At 39.3% G+C, this 21,696-nt stretch overlaps 1 protein-coding gene across 2 annotated transcripts; it reads right to left on the bottom strand.

Annotated features, from left to right (window-relative positions):
• Positions 1-91: 91 nt before the first annotated feature.
• RB195_018356 (uncharacterized protein) lies at positions 92-21,455 on the bottom strand (the record flags this gene model as incomplete). 2 transcript variants are annotated; one of them, XM_064185766.1, is made up of 10 exons in its annotated part: positions 92-101; positions 2,122-2,177; positions 5,643-5,720; positions 8,180-8,245; positions 8,367-8,429; positions 8,578-8,663; positions 8,725-8,858; positions 16,543-16,608; positions 21,306-21,367; positions 21,435-21,455. In XM_064185766.1, the coding sequence occupies 10 exons, from the start codon at positions 21,453-21,455 to the stop codon at positions 92-94; spliced, it is 642 nt and encodes a 213-aa protein (XP_064041647.1). The 2 variants fall into 2 exon arrangements, with proteins under 2 accessions (XP_064041647.1, XP_064041648.1); XM_064185767.1 differs by lacking the exons at positions 92-101; positions 21,306-21,367; positions 21,435-21,455 and adding exons at positions 1,307-1,313; positions 20,115-20,128.
• Positions 21,456-21,696: the final 241 nt, after the last annotated feature.

Here is a 21,696-nt window from a genome sequence, read left to right as displayed (position 1 = left end):
ATGTTGCTTACTTGCATAATTCAATTGCACACTGTTTACCTGCATGTATGTACGTAACTTTCGAAATCTGACTTGAATTATCCACTGTTTTCTAGACGTTTCTAAAGACAATAGATCTTTCGAAATAGTGTTGCGTGACCCAGTTAACTTGAATTTCTAAATGATTCGACTGAAGAATGAAGAAAAATGGGATCTATCTCATGTGTCTCTGATTTTTCGATTATTTTTTCCTCTTTGTTCGCTAAGTATGTCCTCATACAAGTCGTACCCATAACTTGTATAATGGGGTAATCGCAAGCGCTATCTCCTTGAGTCTGCTAGAGCTAAAATGGCAAGAATGTTGCTGTTGTCTGGGTCGTGGTATCAGAGCCACTGTAAGTTCTGAAACCAAGTTTACCAAAGCTTGCTCGTCAAATTGAGACTTATTTTCTTGTGCTGCTTCTCACTTCTGCTGTGCATTTTTTTCCTGTTGTAAGGGTGAGTATGAAATTTTCCTTTAATCAAGTATTTAGGTCTCTAGTGGCAACTAAGTATGTGGAACAGCTAACTACTACACCAGTGTCAATGAGTCTCAATCAGAAGGCTTAGAAAATGAATCTCTTACCAGTACCAAAAAGCCTTTATACTAACACATGCAGCAACTTTGCACCCTTGGATGTTGGTAAATGTGGACGACTGCATTATTTAGGAACCAGAAGCGACTGCCGTTTTCGCCTTCTTTTAGCGCTTTTGATACTGCTTTTCAAGAACAAATACTAGAAAGCAAATGTACTTCAAAAACAAGTTACAAAACAATCTCTCTATAGGTTATCTCAGAAGCCTTCAGATCACCTTAGAATCGTTTTATTTTCATCGCACCCAGCCCACTGGTCGATCAATCCTGAGTTGGAGAGAACCTCAACTCTCTTTATGTTTTCAAATAAAAAATTACTGCAAACCAATCAACATTATCCTTTCCGTTATTCCTCCTTCCAAAAATACATAGCATTTTCGGTCATTCTACACTTTTTTCTATTCGTCTATATTGTTTCCAACAACATCTTCTCTTGTACCCTTTCATGTTCATTGTTCTTCTTTTAAATTTTTTTTAAACTCAGAAAACTCAGAAGAAACAGAAATTTGCTATAAAGCAGCTGAGAGTGCTTGCAAAAAAAAATTCCACTTTTATAACGATAAGGATTTTACATCAAAATAACTTTCTCATTAAAAGGCGATAACAATGCTTTCCATGAATTAAGTTTAATTTTTGTATGAATCATAAATGCAGCACATTCTTGATGCACGCCGATTCCAGATCTGAGCTTGATTAATCCCTAAAAATGACGAAAACGCCTATGCTGCTGTATCTGACCTCACCACTGGTATTCTCAGAGGACAAGAATCATCGTCCATGTTTCACTTGTCCGCATCACGTACAATCGGCACCGAATGTATTCAACCGGATGATTGAGACGTTACATAGTTATCCGCTTGGACACATTCGGCGTTCTTTCAGTTACTAACACACGCCGTCCTTGCTCTACTCCGTTCAAACTGAAGGGATACATTCTACGAGTCCTTCTAGGACTCACTGCGAAGAACAGAGAACTTCTCTGACCTTTTATTTGGAAACGATGACATTACGTCTACAATAATCGAAATATGTGATGAATAATGAATTAGTGCACCTACATCTGTGTAAGCTCAATGCGCCTTAACCATTTGCTAAATCTGTCTATCTTCCTATTTAATCTATCTAATCTGTCTAACCCATCTAATTTATCTAATCTACCTGTCCGGGGTCGATAAATTGGTACTGGACTTGTCTGCGAGGATGGAAACGCTGACGTGGTATATTGGATGACCATCGCAAATCATTGTATCGGCTGCACGCGCGTTTACAAATCGCAATGATTCTGAATTGAAGTAGGAAGCGTTGGTGCATCCCAAGCGAATTGATTAGCGACATATATCTTACCTTTTATCACTTATTGTCCTAAATTCTATTCCTAGACCTAGTCCTATACTTGTTTTCAAAGTGGAGAACTCTCCCAACTAAATAGTTTGCCCAACCACCTCAGTCTATCACAATATTCACGAACCAGCAAAGCTAATGCGCACTCAGTGGAAACTATTGCTCACTTTTTCTGAAGTATCATCTTGGGGTCGCTGGCAACCTTTTTCGCCATCTCACGAGCCTGAAACAGAATAACAAGTATGAACGGATAAGTGCCTAAGATTCGGCACCGTCTAAACAGAATAACTGTCAAAACACTGTCTAAGTTACCAGTCCCAAATGACAAACACCACGAATAAGAACTGGTACCCATTGTCGATTTCTTAGAACATAGTTTTTATATTGGGTTCTCACTTACAGGAAGATTCAAGGCAAATTAGACGCGAAGCTGTGTCACTTTCACAGGTGATGAATAGTGTCATAATCACCTTGACTAACGTTGTTCTTCGAATTGATCGAAGGGGCACAAATAACTTCTCTATTTGTCCCAATCGCGTGGTGGTGTCGCCCAGTAGCTTCTCCTTCCACGTGGATCACGAAGAAGGTGAAATATTTCTTTGAAAGACTTTGTTATGAAATGTGACCATCGGGTCGGCGGTCGTCTTGCAGTATGTTTCGCATGGAACCTCCTTGTTCACGGCTCTAGTCCAACGGTTGTCGTTGGAATCCATCAGGTGTCCGGTCCATCTTATTTTGGTCCCTTTGGCGAATGCGGCGGCCTCTCTCATCTTCGATTGCTGACAAGGGTAGGACAGAACTTCGATTCCCGTCTCTAACATGTGTGAGGTAGCGCACTTCGTACACCACTCTTTCGGTTGATCGTTCAATGACGCTGTTCGGACTTTCTCTTTCTTACAGAATGCCCAGCTTTACAAAGCGTAGATCAAAGCAGTAAGAACGGTAATGTTGAAGAGGTGAGGACAGATCCAAATGTTCTTAGTCCTCTTCTCTACATCCATATTCTAGTGAGATTGTATTACACTGCCAAACGCCTCTCTTCACGCCGATGGTAACATTATTGCAAAAAAAGGGAAGTTTAATCGTGAAGTTGTCATTTAACTCACGAATTGTGTCAAGGAAGGACGCCTTGATTGAGAGCTCGATTCGACAGATAACATGCAGGGAGCATCGCCAGATTGTTGACAAGATCCAGTAGAAGGTCCTTCAGATGTTCAGATCTTATCTTGTCGGGGCTAGGTGGCGTATTATTCCTCACCGATATGATAGCATGTCGTACTTCGGACGAGAGAGCCCCAGCAATGACATATCCATCTTCTCGCAGATAGTGAAGGAGCAACTCGACATGGCTGTTGAAAAGATCAGAGTAGATATCACGGATGATTTTCTCTATCCACTTTACGATGCGCTGGGTGCTTCATTTGGGTTCTGGAAAGCAGTTCTTCTCTTTTAAAAGTCTTCTTTTATTGCTTCCCTGCACAGCCTAGGGAACGTGGACGGACGTGGATTCGTTGGGAACTTGGATGAAATCAACAACCTTATGGTGGATGAAGTTTTACCTGACTGACGAATGGTGCTGTTGTCGAAGATAATTCGATTAAATCAATGCTTTCTTCTCTCCATGCAAAAATGAGAGAAAGCTGCGAATTTGCGAAGAAGAGTCCCAATGACATCATCAAGTGAGAACGTTTGGCTTCACTATCCGGTATTTAGGAAGATACGCCGCAATAAATGAAGAATACGACATACTTATAGCACATCTTTGCAGCTACAAAAAGAAATTCTGAATGTTAACAAGAGATATCTCTATCCGTAAAGTTTCGAGCTGATACGTCGACGAGGAACTGTGTGAGGTGCGAATGAAGATATAACAAGTATCATAAGAAATCATATAGGAAAAGAGTACACGTCGTCTAAGACGACCGCGGAGATCCAAATCGCCTATGTGTGCAGAGAATCGACAATGCTAGAGATAATCTTAAGGAAAGAACAGCATAAGTATCATAAGAAATCATATAGGAAAAGAGTACACGTTGATCCATTATCAATCGTAAGATGACGATGCTCTAAAAATGAAAATCGGGGCCTCCTGAAACGCAAACAGAACAACCACTGTAACCAATGAAGTCAGACGACCAATCAGTCTGATTCAAGGAACAATTTACTAAGAGTATCTCCTCTTCTTCCATTATCTTGACACACACTGTCTTTTCCCGTCCCTTCAGCTGTCTCGTGTTGCGGTATCAGCCCCATGCGGATCTATAGTCACAGACACTTCAGCCAGTTTTCTCTGCAGGACTCGGAGCCCTCTGGTAACATGATCCCGCAACTTCGCTCATTTCCATCGAGATTTTGCAAATAAGTTAAGCATGCCGCACTGAATTAGACCCCTGCAGCATTGACAACATAATTGCATAGTTTCTGCATTCGATAGACCAGTACGAGTTCCCCATTCCACGCACTTTTCAAAATTGCATAATTTTATTGCGTCTTCGTGAATCAGCTCACCTTGATGCGAAGATGCGGAATACGAAAATAGTCTTGATGAGTGCCAAATGTTTAGTCTCCGAAACAGTTGAGAAAACTTGAAAAAATTATTTGTTCTAACTTCTTTAATCTAAGTCTTTTGAATCAAAGAGAGGATTTATGTTTTATGAGGAACTTCACCAAAGGATTTCAATTTCTTTGGTGGTACTTTGTCAAAGGCAAGCAGAAAAGGATCTTCATTCTGTTCATAGCGGCTTATTGTGGGGACTGTAACTTTAAGCTGAATCTTTGTGTAGTACAGCAATTCTACGTAAGATACAGCTGGTCCTCAGCCAGGTTTCTCTGTTCTGATCTCGCAATTTCAGTGATTGTTTTGGATGTTTCCTTCCGAGAGTAACAGAGGAAATTTTCTGAATGTTTTGAAGTGTAATTGAAGAATCATTCCGCGTCGTTCACTTCAAAAATGGTCATTGAGAAGTCGATGCACCCATTTTGCCGATATGAAAGTTGTACGAGGAGTAGTAATTGTAATCGAAGTGAGTTGAATTTATTGCTATCAAGAAACCAACTAGCACCCCACTAGTGCGGCTTCTACTGATGAAGTGATATCCACTGAAACAACGTCACATCACTCTAACGAGCAAATATAAAACTAGCGAGTGGTTCGCTTCCACTTAAGAGCAACGCAACAATATCGCATACGGAACCATGAAATTCATGGATAATATTAAACCAGCTGACTCCCTACATAACCAAAAGTTGATCTAAATTACTAGCTATATGCAGTTCAACGCAATGACTTTGGCTTTGATTTTATTTCCAGCGGTGCAGTCGGGTTCTACACCGAGGGAGCACGTATTTGGTTTCACGAATTCTTGACAACAGTAAAAACAGGAGAAAGTGCCTTCAGATTCTTATAGGGTTAACAGTTTTACAGGTCTTCAGCTTCTTATTTCTGTTTTCACCTTTTTTTTAGCGAATCTTTTCCCAAAAACACATGTTTTTAAAAATTTTCCCGTCATGAGCATGTTCCTTAGTTACATCAATACAATACTGCGCGATGCCCTCTCTTCTTCCAGCAATGAACTCCTCCTACTGTTAAGATAGCAACAGGCTTCAAGCAAAAAAGGAGAAAATTTTGCCAGCTTTTAAATGTATGGTGTTATGTTTTCGCTTCCTCAAACATCAAAAACAATCTTACTTCATTAGGAGCTTTGGGAAGTTTGGTGGAATTTCCTGTCGTGGGACAATTTGCCTCAGGATGAGCTCTGTTCTGTCCCTGAATTGAATATTCATCAAATTTTTACTTGCATCACCTCAAAAAATTCAACGGTGTTCGGCTTTGCTTTCTGTTACAAATGCATACATCTGATTTGTAACAAATATACAAATCTCTTGATTTATTCTAGCGATAAGCAATAACTTTTGTTCATAGTGATACTCCCCGTTGTGTCTGCCATATGCTTATGATAAGTACTTCAATTTATTTTATACTCTGATGTGCACCAGAGACACTGCAGTCTTGTCTCACAAAGACTTTTTTCCCCGAATCTCAAAAAAGAGCCTGAGCTAAGGTTTCTTCGAAGCAATTAACATTTATAACGAACTTAATTCAATTTCGAGTTCTGCCAGAATGGGATTTATGAAATATCACAAAAAGTCTTCCTTCCTTTAGCAGCATATTCATTAGTTTCGTTGAATAGGCTGGTGAGAAGACGTCTTCAATCTTCGGCCGCTCGCGTCTGGATCCGGCGCATGCACAAGGATCTACAACCCCTACCCTAGATCCTCTTGCAGATTCCTGGCATGCTGCCTTTAACTAATACAATACTAACTGTGAGAAATAGTGAGCTGGGTTAGGACGGGTCTTAAAGACATCACCCCACGAATCTGGCGTAGTATGGATTTTCGTTGGAGTATACCTATCTTACGCTCGGGCCGTAGATTATGAATACAGGGGTGATTCCGCTCATCTCCTGCATCATTGTAAACAGACGGCTTTTGAATGCGGGTCTTTACGACGTCTTCTATTGCAACGCTCCATCCTTGCGCCCTGCCCCCGCCTGCGATTCGTCGAAATGAATCGTTGAATTATTGTCGTTATAATTGGGATGAATCGCATATCGAGGCGTTCGAATGGATTTTTGGTTTGGTCAGAAGGCAGTGAGATGGGTCCCACAGCTTCAAACTGTTGTGCGAGAGTCATTAAGCAGCAGACGCTAGAAAGTAGTAACGAGACGAGTCCCACCCCTTAAATGTGCTAGCAAACGAGAGAAAACAGAAAGATGGGGTGACACGGGTGGCTTGCATAACGTTTCTCCTAAATGTACCCTCTGTACAACGTTATAGGGAAATTTACGTCTCCGTTTGCCGCTCCTTTGTACGTTACCTTCATCATGCTTGCCATATCAATTGCTCAGAAATTAGATGGAGACAGCCACTTGAATAGTGGCTAGCAGTTTACTTGATCTGACGTCGGACCCTTACCTTTATCAGTATGATGACGGTATTCAAGCCATTTCATGGCACAAGATTACGTACATATTTATTCTTGGAACAATTATAAGAAGAGCTTCTGCTATTGCGTTTAGTTATTGTTTTGCCTTTATTTTTTGCCCTACGAAGCTATACAAATGTAAAATCAAGTTTGATCATTCTTTAAATGTGGTAGCGACCTTTTTTGCCAGGGGAGTGCAAAATCTTCCAACAATGATTTGCTGTATTTTTATTTATAGAAACACTATTAGCTGCTGAAATCAACGGTCTCGTAGCTAATCACATAGCGGAGATAGCAATTTGCTCAATTAATAGAAAGCTGTTTCATCTAAAGTTGATTGTGATCTTCCAAGAGGACGTAGATTATAGTCTGATCAGAAAAAGAACTATTTCTGTTTTGTAACAAACTAATTACTTCGTTCATGGAAAGCAGGACAAATTTCAGTTTAGACATTGAATGTAAACCTAAGGGATCTAAAACCTTTTCAGCAAATTTCACATCGTTGGAAAACATTTCAAAATAATTGTACCTAAGAAATTGTTTGCAACCTCTACCATAGAAAATCAGAGATCTCAGAGGGGTAAAAAAACAATAAAAATCTCGAGAAGCCAGGGAAATATTAGTGGATTTGGAAGGATGTTTCTGTAGCTCAAAGGAACTAGAAATTAGTTATGTGGATTTGAAAAACTGAGGTAAACATGCCTGGAAATCCCGCTAGTGAAAACAATCAAGAAATGAAAAGTCATCCGCTAAGTACTTCAAATTCTCAGAGCGCCATTTTCTAATCTATTTTTATTATTTGGATCGCCTTGATAGATTGTATTGTATTTTTGGAAAGTTACGATAATTAATTATGGGGTGGTTGTAACGCAGTCGGTACGTGGTTCCGCTGTCTGCTAAGCTCTAATAATGCGCCTAAGACGAAACCAAAGACAGGTATTATCATTATATACACAATGTCGAGGTTCGATCCCGCCCAAGTGCAAACGAAGCCTTTCACCACTCAGGGGTCGATAAATTGGTACCGGACGTGTCTGGGAGGATAAAAACACTGACTATACACATCGGCTAGCCCTACAAGTCATTGTATAGGCCAGTTACACGTTCGTAACCTCAAACGTTTTTGAATTGAAGTGAACCTGTGGCGCATCCCAAGCGGATTGACTAACGCCAGACACTCCTTTGTCCTTTATCCTTTATACGACAACAAATTTTTTTGAAGCTAAAGTTATAAAACAAACTTTAGGCTGATGTGGCGCACGTCCTTTTGCAGGAGTTGTTGGTGTTGTGTTACTACGAATGCGCTCCTGGAAAGATTACAACAATGTCGAAGAAGAATTCATAATTTGAGGAAGAAAGTCAATAAAGTTCACGAATGAACTATGCTAACTTAGATCTACTGGTTACTATTGATCAATCAATCAGCACCTGGTAAATATTGCACTGCCATGGCTGTAGTAGGTCAAACTGATATAGTTTTCGATCTCTTTCCTAAAACACGAAGGTGAATAAAGTTGCAAGAAGTGAAAGATGAAATCCGCTTATCTCAGCTCAATATAACCTAACTATGAGCAATGAGTTGCTCCTTTGAAGCGATAATTACAAGTTGGTGATTTGTATACTTGAGAAAAAATGTTACCGCTTGCTCTAGGGATTTGGGAGAGAGTGATGACTCTTGATCAGTTGATTGAAAAACAAATTCATTGAAAACGTCGTCTTCTTCTTCTATAAATGAATTTTTTGCTGATGCGTACAAGTTCGTTAAGTTCGTTAGAGTAGATCCTACTTAGTCTGTTTTGCTGCGCTTGTTTATTTTTACTTGTTTCTCGTATCTCGTTATAAACAGCGATAGCAAGGATGAGTAACAGGATAAAAATTATAGATAATCCTGCGACAAGTAGTGCGTCTGTCGTTGAGTTGCTGAATTTTCATTAGTTGAATCAGATCAAACATAGGATCAACAACGACAATTATGTGGATTTCAGTGAGCGGAGCTTACGGGTTGCTGTGAAAATAGTATGTCTTAGTGCAACACCGCTGCTAACTTTCAACTTATGTTTCAAAATCCGTCGCAAACCGTGGAATTCTTGGGACCGGACAAAACTATATTTTGAAAATACCAATCGAAATCAAATGAGCTGCTGATTTCAAATATGCTTTTGGAGTTTACTTTTGACAAATGTGTGACTTGACGAAAGCTGTTTCCTTGGCTTTCGTCAATTTCCTTCACACTTTCGAAATCCTGCCATTGGTATATCCTCAGAATAACTCTCCGTGGAGGGAAAGCTCATCGCTACTCAGACATTGGAGCAATTAACGAAATAAAGCAAATATTGGAAGTTTGACAATGAGAAAAAAATGAACATTTTCCAAGTTAGGAACTTACTATTTGATTTGCTGTCGAGAACAAATTGTTAAGAAAATTAGGAAATTAGAAAATTTCCGAGCAGATTTTCCACTGGTAGGAATGTAATCCTTTTTATTAGCCCTGCTACAGCGCTTTCCTCAATTTCCGAAGAGAAGAGAAATTTTGAACCCACATATAATGAGGGGTATCAAAATGTTTTCCTTACCTCCTTATTACGAATACAATAAGTATTTTGTCCAATTCTGAGAAATTAGCGGAAACCCTATGAACACCTCTTTCTTCCACAAAGATATATAACAGCGGAGTATGCCAAGGACAGGATTGCGGAGGTGTGAAGTAATTAGCAGGGATCGGGTTAGGGTTAGCTTTGCCTACTCACTACAATTCCGATTGTGTGCGACTGATTAATCCGTCAGCAACTGATTTTGGGGGGAGAAGTTTGTCACGGAGTTATAGGAAAGGGAAAGAATGATAATTGTAATGAGCAAGATTTACCTCGAGAATAATTGCATTAGTTGTACAAACGAAGCAATTAAACCAGTGATGTAGCCTGACTGCTTCAGTAAATTTGGAAAATTTGAGTACGTTTCTCATTTGGTAATGATATGTTGGAAATGAAAGTATTCAAATTCAAAGGATGAAAGTTCAAATAAACAATGGTAAAATCGTAGCACCAGGAGAGCTGATAAAATTACTAGCTAAATGTGAAGGATTGCGTTCTAAAACATGGCCGTTGTTCTTTCGAAAACAAGGTACAGACGAATATCTTGATTTCTTGTTCGAAACTACTGCGCAGAGTTGCTGTGAGGCAGTAAGAGGCATCGAAGCCTAAAAAATAACTCCGGTGGCAGAAAAAGAAATGGCAGCGTTTTACATTTTTGGAATTAACATGGCTGAAAGTTTCATATGCAATATGTTCTCAAAGTAAGGTTGTCATCTTACATCTGGAACTAGAAGCCGGCGTGCCCTAGATTATTTCGCATACGTACAGCTTCAGCTTCGGCAGAAGTTTTATTCTCCAGAGGCCATCATCATCACCGGGCCAACATATCCTGGCCCAGACAACCATTCGGCTTGAAAAATGGGTTACTTGGCTCATAGGTCTGCAGGTTTAGCCGCAATAGAAAGGGGACTCCGCCGAGAATATACGTTCAGCAGTCTGAACAGCCGGTCAAAGCCGGACTTTAGACTTTCTGTGATGTTCCCTTCGCTCACCATCACTGATTAATGAAAATTAATAAAAGTGGGATTTTATGCAAAATTAGAATTGTGCTTTTCTAAAAATACCTTTTCTTTCTTCTTTTTAATAAGCATAGCAGAACGACTTCATAGTTCCCTTCTTTTTCGCGTCATTTTTACACATTTGAAGAACATTCAAACTGTACAACACCGCTACTAACTTGTGTCCCAAAATCCGTCGCAAACCGTCGGAATTCTTGGAAGTGGTCAATTAAATTTTGAAAGTACCATTCGAAAGTAAATGAGCTGCTGATTTCAAATATACTTCGAGAATTTACTTTTGACAAATGTGTGGCCTGAAAACGGGCAAAGTTTCCTCAAGCCCCGTTAATTACCTTCACACCTCCGCAATCCTTCCATTGGCATATCCCGCGGATACATCTGCATGGAAGGAAGGGGTGTTCAGAGGATTTCCGCTTATTTCTCGAAATTGGACAAAATGTTTATTACATCCGTAATCAGGAGGTTATTTAGAGCATTTTGATACCTCAAATCATATTTTGGTTCGTAATTTCCATTCTCTTAAGAAATTCACGAGTGTTCCATCGAAGATTAATAAAAAGCCATACTTTCCAAGCCGTGAAAAATCTCCTCGGAAAGTTTTCAGCAAACAACTTGCACTTGAGAACAGTTTATCTTGTAAGCTTCTAGCTTTGAAAATGTCTAGTTTTTCCAGTGTCAAACTTACAACATTACTCTATTTCGTTAATTGGTCCAATTTTTGAGCAGCTGTTAATGGCTTAGAATTAACGCTTAATTCTCGCGATTCAGTACTTGCTTAGAACTCTCCTCTCTTTCGAGAAATGAATTAGGCGCCAACATTGGATGAGAGCTAGACATAGTTTCCGAGTGACCAAATTGAGGAAATTTTCGTCTGTTTTCACAAAACAGAAATTTTTGCAACCTCTATGAATTTTTTCAGTACATCAAATACCCAGTTCTTCTCACAAAGAGACGCTCTTTCGAATGATGTTGAATTCACTTTTATTTACAAACTTCAAAATTTCAACATTGACTCCGCTCTCTTATAGAGCAGGCGATATTCTATAGCTGGAATGGTTATCGCCGCCCAGGCATGGTCTCCCAGACATCTCATACCTTCGACTCCTCTGGCGATTCGGCGTCACAGAAAGACAATAATGTTTGAACATAAATGAACGGTTACGAGAATTCTAAAGAGTTCTTATTTGTGAAAACAGCAGTGATAATTTGAAACGACTAGGAAGGAAAATGACTGACGAAACTACACCAAGAAACAAAAGAAGAGGAGAGGTAAGAAAAGGAAGAAGTGAATATTATTAGAATTGAACTGCAGGACACGAGAAATTCAAAAATTTAAAAAGCTCCGATTTTTTCCTCCATAAAACGTCTTAATTTGTTACATGTCTGTCTTTTTCAGGAGGTTTGTTTCGTTTGTTTGTATTTCTTTTCGAAAGCTTGTGAACTTGAAGTAGCTGTATAGTTCCGATGACTAAGAACTGTGTAGAATTCTCATCACCGTTCATTTATGTTCAAACATTATTGCCTCTCAGTGACGCCGAATCGCCAGAGGAGTCACCTATCGAAGGTGTAAGATGCCTGGCAGACAGTGCCTGGGCCGCGACAACCATTCCAGCTATAGAATATCGCCTGCTCTATAAGAGGGCGGAGTCAGTGTTGAAATTTTGAAGTTTGTAAATAAAAGTGAATCCAACATCATTCGAAAGAGCGTCTCTTTGTGAGAAGAACTGGGTATTTGATGTACTGAAAAAATTCATAGAGGTTGCAAAAATTCCTGTTTTGTGAAAACAGACGAAAATTTTCTCCAATTTGGTCACTCGAAAACCATGACCAACTGTCATCCAATGTTGGCGCCTAATTCATTTCTCGAAAGAGAGGAGAGTTCTAAGCAAGTACTGAATCGCGAGAATTAAGCGTTAATTCTAAGCCATTAACAGCTGCTCAAAAATTGGACCAAATAACGAAATAGAGTAATGTTGGAACTGGAAAAACTAGACATTTTCAAAGCTAGAAGCTTACAATATAAACTATTGTCAAGTACAAGTTGTTTGCTGATAAATTTCCGAGGAGATTTTTCACAGCTTGGAAAGCATATCGTTTTATTAATCTTCGATGGAGCGCTTTCGTGAATTTCTGAAGAGAATGGAAATTTTGGACAAACATATGATGTGGGGTACCAAAATGCTCTAAATAACCTCCTGATTACGGATGTAATAAACATTTTGTCCAATTTCGAGAAATAAGCGGAAATCCTCTGAACACCCCTTCCTTCCATGCAGATGTATCCGCGGGATATGCCAATGGAAGGATTGCGGAGGTGTGAAGGTAATTAACGGGGCTTGAGGAAACTTTGCCCGTTTTCAGGCCACACATTTGTCAAAAGTAAATTCTCGAAGTATATTTGAAATCAGCAGCTCATTTACTTTCGAATGGTACTTTCAAAATTTAATTTTGACCACTTCCAAGAATTCCGACGGTTTGCGACGGATTAATCCGTCGGCGACGTATTTTGGGACACAAGTTAGTAGCGGTATTGTATGTATGTATGTATGTATGTATGTATGTATGTATGTGTGTATGTATGTATGTATGTATGTATGTATGTATGTATGTATGTATGTATGTATGTATGTATGTATGTATGTACACACACACACACAAACACACACAGGCTAAGCTCGTTATTACATAGTATGATTTTTTCTATATTGTCACAACATCGAAGCTTTTCTCGCTTAATTTTCCAACAACTAGCAGATAACGTTGTGATAACATCGAACGATGCAAATTTCATTGTCATACCGAGAATGATAAAGACCCTGCGTCTATTTGAGCAAACAGCTAACTCCTACTAAAGCGACCGTCTATACCTTATTTCTGACAAACCCATCTGGCTAGTATAATAGGCAACATACAGGGCAGTGGACATATGGAAGAATATATTTTAGTGAAGAGGCATGCAACCAGTCTCACTTCGTTTCATTGCTCTCTAGCGTGGAGGCACTACTTCGACGTGAGAGCAGTCCCACTACATTCTAACGTCAGCAGGCACAACTGAAGTTTTGGAATCGGTCCTACCCCACCACTCTACTTTCTGATGCCGGCGTATTATACTCTACTTTCTGATGCCGATCTAATTGGCACAATCCCATCCCATCTCTGCACTGTGTCTTTCGCGCACCAATTCCACGCCTTGAAACCCATCCCACTGTCTTCTAAAGAGAACACGCATAACTTTTATCCTGGAGCTCGCTCAACCCCGTTCTCATTAATTTGTAGCCCAGAAAAACATGCGATGATGTTCAGAATGTCAGCTTAAACATTACAAAAAAGAAAAAGAGGCGAGCGTTTGTTGTCCCGTTGGTCTAAGCACTTTTTTCTCAACAACATGGAAAAACCTGAGCACCAAAAACTTTGTAGCAGAAAGGTCAAACGCACTTAACATGGAACGAAGTAGTAAACATTATCCACATAAAAAGATCATCGAAGAAGCAAAAAATTTTGTGTACAAACGGTGAAAAAGGAACATTCGATACGAAAGGAGGCAAATATCTTTTCTAATGCTCAGACTGAACGTATAAATCATTCACATTTGATCCTTTTTGTAGTGTCCAACTTAAGCTGTTAAACATCACCGCAGTTTTCTCTGCAACTAAATTTGTAGTTGATGTTATTTGTAATTATAAAAGACGTAATTGTTATTTTAAGGTATTAGTGGAGTTTGCGCAGAGAAGTGCAAAAGAAGCCATAAAGATTCACTTGATCGCCCTGATATTTGACTAAATGTAACCTGTACTATTGCCTTCTTCATACTTGCTACTGTAACTCTTAACAGTGGTTCAGTAGTGGAACGCTCGGCTGGTAGAGGGATGACGTAGGTCTGGTTCTATGTGACATCTTTTAGCTTTGTGGGAGTATTTTTGTGACACACGGAAAACAAACAAACTAACACTTGGACTAAGCGCACTATTATGTACAATTGCAGCTTCCACAGTAGCATTATCTTCGTGTCATGACTATCACATCATGCGAATACTATAGAGATAATGAATAAGGACCTTCGATTCAAGAGACTAAACTCCACGACGCTACACTTCGTGACAGGTCTTTCAGTGTATGATGTTGAGAATCGATTTTCACGTAGTTAGAATCTGATAAGTTCACCTCGTTAAAGAAGGAAAGGACGGATATAGAAAGAATTAACCAAGTTTTTTATTCAAAAGAAAAATTAAGGTGGTTCTGGATCCCAATGTTCTTTCTCTTTGATCTGAGCAGAAGATGCGACCTAAACCAGGATGCTTTCCAAAATGTCGCGAAAAAGTCGCTGTTAGAGTGCGGGTACTCCCATCTAGATGAATACTCGAGCCACGACATCACGATTAGAGGACATTCCATAAGCTATGCGTTCGATATAAATGCGAAATACAAGTGAATCATTGCATTAATGTTTCGTAGAACGAGGTCAGAGTAAGACCTTAAACCGGCACAACACCACTCAGGAGGTCTGGTGGGCCCCTGGTAAGGATCGATGGCAGATCCTTCGTCATTTTTGCCTCAGAGAACACATACTAAGAAAGACAGTTCAGCTTTGTATTGAAATGAGCAGAGCTGATCGCGAGTCTGAAGAAGCGCAAGGAAAAAAGGCTGCTTGCGAACATGTGGGAGGTAGGAAAACAAGGACAAAATTACATCGTAGAGAGAATGCAGTCCACATTTTGAAAAAAAGACAGATGTTATGTTCAGTGTTGATTTGAACACCGAAGTTGATTGGTTTGACTGCCAGAAACGTGGCTCTTGTATTCGGAATGGGTAGCACGTGTGGTTTTAAAAAGAACGAAATAGATCACTTGTATGAAGAGTTCTCTTGACGGGCTTGAGCGATCCATTGCAGTCGTACATGATGAATTACTTTTTTCCTATCATAGCTATGGAAAGGTTTTCACGGAGATACAGACACTTATCTGCAGATGGAACTCGATAGAGATCGAATGAGAGAAATATGCAGAGATGACAAACACGTTGTCGTGTTGTATATTTCAACGTAAAATCTCCACCTGTCTCCTGTCAGATTATTGATTTAACGAGATCTATTGGTAAAGTGGAGTGTATCCTGTCTTCTAAGATACTGCGTTGTCACAGGGAAGTTGTTTGCGCGAGGAGTGTCGCCGCACAATTCAAAGCAATTTTCGTAAAGATACGTTGTGGTCAAGAATGAATGCCATCTCGAATCAGAGAGGACAGAGGTTGTTCACCAAATTTGGATGAAATAAACGTAGCGAAGTTAATTTTCTTAGGTAGATACATGAAGTACTATGAACTATTTATCGCAGAAATGCGCCAGTCAGTGTTCTCTGCTATTGGACGCGTTTCTGAATAAGAACGCCTGAGAATGACCCTTAAAACGTTCATTATTAAAACGAATAGGAGAGTAAGAGACTTTTCCTGTCAAAGAACTGAAAGAATGAAATGAACCAAAATGGTTCGAATGCAGGTTCAAAGAACAGCTTCCTGTGAACCTACATTCGAACCATTTTGGTCTCAATCTGAAGATATGGCGGATGAATCAGATTATATAATTATTGAAATGTGCTGCAGCGTTCTACGAAAGAATTTCCATTTGTTCTGATCGGACGTTAAGGTTGCCCAGTGGCTTCTCCTCTCGCAAGAAATTCGAAGAGCATCATATCCTTTTTGAAGACTTCGTGAAAATCTTTGACATCAGGTAGGCGGTCTTCCTAGTGCATTTAACATCACATGGAACCTAGTCGCTCAGCTTCGCGATTGTCGTTGTTTCGTAGCTTGATGTTGGAAGCGACGAAGTTTGTCTAAGCTCGGGTCGTAAATTGTTCAAAAACTATACATATGTCCCAACCACACAAATACAAGATCCCCAAGATCGCACTCAGTCAGTGAAGCAAAATTTAACAAGCATTGAAAGTGACAGGAAAGATTTGAAATGGGAAACGACACGTTTGAATGGTATCTCCAAAGACTTACTCGACGTCGTCGAAGTAGGTTTCATTGTGTGTCCAGCTGATGTTTTCATAACCACTATTGTTTGTCCTAGAAGCCCACACATCAAAGTAAGTGGGTCGTTGCAAACAGTTATCAAAGTAAAATGTTTAATGCAAGTACTGTTAAGCCGAACAAAAGCGTTCATATGAAAATGATCATGAACGAGGTAATTCTTTTCTACCTTGTCTCTTGATTTTCCAGCTTAACACGATATTCTGTTTTTTGCAGTTAAAGTTACAACTTCGGTAGTTGGCATTCAATACTCAGATATTGGCAGTTCGTAAATCGCTAACAAATTAGGTTTGCCATCGGCCGGCACAATACAATAAAGAACACTCTTAGTCCTATGAATTTTTCCGATTTCTTCTTTAATATGTTTCAGCCGCGGTGAGTTTTGGACGTGCACACATATAGAACTTTTCTTATACTTTTACAGAACGACTTTTTCCGATTTATTTGAAGTTTCTTCGAATATCAAGTAGTTATGTTTTTTTGGGAGGGAAGATATCTATTGAATGGTGTCGATTTCCAAAATTTCTGTATCTTTCAAATTTTCACTACAAATTGCTTCAACCTCTATGGAAGGTTACTGTCATCCAGGCATGCCGACCAACCAGATACCTTAGGACACACGTCGAGCTACGGCTGTGTTACCGCATTGATTACTACATTTGAAAAGAGTAGAATACTATAGAGAACAATGTTATACCTGCAGAGCGATGTTCTTCAGAATTGTCTGTCTTATTCCTTTTTTATTTTTACAACTACCAAAGTGTGAATTCAGAATTAAGTCACGGATTAGCAGCTCAGTAAGACAGAGGCCCAAGTTCATTATCAGAATCTTCAATTTCAAGGATTTGCAGATTTTTATTTACAATTTCCAAGAGTAAAGTAGATCATCTCGGAAAATTTCGTTTTGTAAAAAAGAAAATTTTCCTCTGTAGTTGTTCTATTCTTTTCAAATGTAGTAATCAGTGCGATAACACAGCCGTAGCTCGACGTGTGTCCTAAGGTATCTGGTTGGTCGGCATGCCTGGATGACAGTAACCTTCCATAGAGGTTGAAGCAATTTGTAGTGAAAATTTGAAAGATACAGAAATTTCTAAAAACGACACCACTCAATAGATATCTTCCCTCCTAGAAAAACATAATCATTTGATATTTGAAGAAACTTCCAATAAATCGCAGAAAAATAAGCTTTCTGCAAAGGCACATGAAAAGTTCTATATACTTGCAGGTTCAAAACTGACTGCAGCTGAGACATTTTATAGAAAAAATCGGAATAGATCATAGGACAAAGATAGCTGTCTATTGTTTCCCGCCGGCAGATGGTAAACCTAATTTGTTAGTGATTTACGAAAAAAAAAACAGAAAAAAAAACAAAAAAAGCAAAAAATAGAAAATCCTGTTGAGCTAGAAAATCAAGTGACAAGGTCACAAAGTTCCATTCACTTTTCCTTTTTGACAGATCCGCTTGGAACTATACACATACACACACGAACGCGCCCAGTTAAACGGTTAAATCATACAGACACAGTGGATCTTCCTGTCATGTTCTACACGCACTTCTCATTTCATCATCCAAAGTTCTTGTTTGCATCCGGAAAACCAAGTTTAGTGGAAAATGTAGAAAGTTCAGCAGTGCTAGATGACCCTCCTCTTTCTACGATTCTTCAGCTAATTTATAGGTGAGCTTTTTTGGTGATCGATTTAAAGCATACAGGGCTCTACAAAATTCCTTGCCTAAGGAGATAAATAATCATCTTCCTAAAATGCTGTTCATCATTGATTTCAAAAACTACGAACAATCTTTCCGGTGCATATCGCGTAAGAAAATTCGAAGAAGACCCAAACATTGCTAGAAAACCACCATCAAAAAAATGATCGAAGTGTCATAGCAATTTTCGAAGCCTACGCACTTAATTTTCTTGGACCTCAAATACACTTTTGACTCTCCACTTCGATGTATCCTCATGAAACTTTGCTCGCGGAATTGGCGACATAAGTCAAGGAGTAGTTGCAGCAATTAGAATTTTACGATGCAAGATTCTGTTCGAAGTAGAAAACTTTATGTAGAAACAAGTTGCCTTGTATAGAATAATTCTCCACTCTGATCTGTGCAAGCAGTTGTAATTTTCTTCAGACCTCCAAGTGAATCAAAGTTTACGACCATTTATTAGAATTCTTGGCATTTCTGTAGTGTGCCCTTTTCGATCAAAGACAAAGCCACGTTGATGTAAAGTATGAAATGGCAGATTTTACATATATGAACAACGTGTGATGGTGGATGGGGAGCAGAAAACACCAACGTTTTATCTTGCCTTTTATTGCGCTGTCGCATAAGTCTTTCAGTGCCTTGTTGCGCTGTATTTTCCGCGTATGTGTTGTGGTTAGGTGGGAGCGAGAAACGCACGTTTTGGGCTCTCAACTCAAATGTACGGAAAGGATGACATGTCTTAGAAAGCATATACGACATAGTTGCCAGATTTAGGAATGGTGTCTATTCGCCGCGTTATTTTGAGCGGTCGAATCGATCATTGGAGTTAGACATAGTTTTGGGAATTCCGTAATCCAGCGAAGACATGCAAGGTTTACTTAGTATCTTGAAGGGTATCCATCGACCGAGTTTTTCGGACTGAAATTTCCTTCAAAGAAATCGATATTGGGTACGTCATGAGCAGTGAACATGCGACCTTGCGAGAAGGAACAGTACACGCTTTTCTTTCCAAAGGAGACTATCCTTTCTTAGGATTTCTCTCACTGAAGATTTGTCATTTGCGGAAACCTTCTGAGAGAAGAGTAGGCGAAACGGATGAGAGCTGGTCCCGAAAAAGCAAATAGTTAAAATACGTCGTCAGATTCTTTTTCTTTCAGTCTCAGACTCAGTTCTTCTGGGAGAATAAAGGATTAAGTCACTGGCATATCAATCCAGTTGGGATGCGCCAACACGTTTTACTAGTATTCGTTGAGGTTTTGGAACGCGTGTTGGCCTATACAATGACTTGCGGGGGACAGCCGATGATCAGGTCAATGTTTTTATCCTCCCAGACAAGTCTGGTACCAAATTGTCGACCCCGAAGGAATGAAAGGCTTGGTTCGCACTAGGACGATTTTGAACCCTCGACCGTGTGGCCACAATGGACCTCTAATCAACTGTGCCACACCCGCCCCGCTCCATCTGGGAGGAGGAATCGAAAAGTACACCAAGCGTCGTTGTCGAGTACTAAATGAAGATGGAGTATACCTCCTGACGTCCACGTCTATTAGTATTCGAAATAATTGCAACAGAGTGTCTTTCATAACGAGAGAACTACCAGTGGATCGCTACGTTCAATGGAGAGCCTAGGAACTTTAAATTAGGAACCAAGGAGTTTCAAATAGAAAAACCCTAAAGCGAAAGCTCTGAACGGAAATGGTGAAGGAAAGTCTGAGTTCAGTGATTGATTGAGGTTCAGGTAAGGCATTGTGTTTCGCAAAGAAAAGGTAAGAGAAGAACTACAACCTACTAACAGATGTCTTTGTGAATGTTTAATCACAGATGCATAAAAACTGACCTTAACCACAACATATCTTGGGTTGCTTTAATCACCCGGACACAAACATAAAACTGCTTTATAAAGAAAGAAGATTAAAAATGAAACAGAAAATGTTCAGTATAGACGTGGCGTATTTACAAACAAAACATTGATTTCTCTTAACAGATATTGATAGAATTCTCTTTTATTTTAAGCGACTGTTTTCGGAAGAACTTTTTTGGCGAAATAAAAAAAGGATAAATGTTAAGGTCAATCCACTTTGGATGCGCCAACGCACTTTTTTTTGTACTGGAATTCGTAATCTAATAGAAAGGCAAATAGTTCTGAGGTTTTTGGAACGCATGTTTGCCTGTGACTTGCGGGGACCAGCCGATGATCGAGTCAGGTTTTTATCCTCCCAAACAAGTCCGGTACCAATCTGTTTACTCCGGAAGGATGAAAGGTTTTGTTTGCACTAGGGCGGTCTCGAACCCTCAACCGTGTGGCTTTAACGGACCTCTAATTGACAGCGTCACGCCCACTGTCTTGGCAAATAGTTCTTAAAAATTTCATTCATCTTGACCTTGAAGAATGATCCCACAATATCCCATGTTTTGTCTGAATAATTTAAGTATGGGCAGCGCACATGGAATAAATTTTCTCAGCATAGTTGCTGATTTGAGAAAGGAAGGAGGCTCACAAAATAACGACCAAAGAACGAACTTCACTGGTTTATCATGCTTGCTTCGTTTATATAGATGAAATTTCAAAAAAGTGTGTATCGAATTGCGAGACTTTTAGTTGTTGGGTAAAAGTAGAAATGATATTGTACGATTTCTGTTCAGAAGAAGCTCTCAGTGTACAACAGTGCAACAGTTTTCCAGTAAGATGGCAATACAGTTTGCAGAAAACTTTCCCAACTAAATTCTCTAAAATCAAAATTTGAACACGACATTCGAGAACAACAAGTAGAATTTTTCCTTTTTCAGAGGTTCAGGTTTTCATGAAGCGACAAATATAACATTTACAAAAATAAATGAATGAAAGGAACACGTATCATAGATAAGGTATCTCACTGAATGAGTACTCAACTATTGCATAGGCGGCTGTAAATTTTGGTATCAGCAATGTAACATCACTTTGAGAAACTAAGGAGGAAATGGTATGATTAGAAATAACGGGTAGAAATTAGTAATCTTTATACGATATTTGGTGTCGATAAAATTCTACCAGTAGCAATAGCACATCCACTGAACGATTTTTTCTCGTACAGTATTGGAAAAGTTGAGAATCTAAAATAACTTTGTTTTGATCTTCACATCTATCTTAGACGAATGAAGATGGAAATTTAGTGATTACATTAGTATTAGACAATGTCATAGCTCAAAAATTGTAGGTTTATTCGATGTTTACGTGAGAACTTCGTCAAACAGACGACAGGGATAACTGGAAACCGGAACTGGAACGATTAAATCCTTAACTCAGATGGTTAAGTCGTGAACTTACTGTACTGTGAATTGGGGTCTTCAGTATTATAATGATTTATCGTGCAGTTTATGTCGATACATTATGTTTAGTTTTGGCAACAACTTTTTTTTTCTGATAACCTTGCAATTGAGAG

This window comes from Necator americanus, chromosome II (assembly GCF_031761385.1).
Source record: "Necator americanus strain Aroian chromosome II, whole genome shotgun sequence".
Classification (NCBI taxonomy): domain Eukaryota; kingdom Metazoa; phylum Nematoda; class Chromadorea; order Rhabditida; family Ancylostomatidae; genus Necator; species Necator americanus.
The sequence above is the reverse complement of the archived record's forward strand: the minus strand, read 5'-3'. Positions and strand labels throughout refer to the sequence as shown.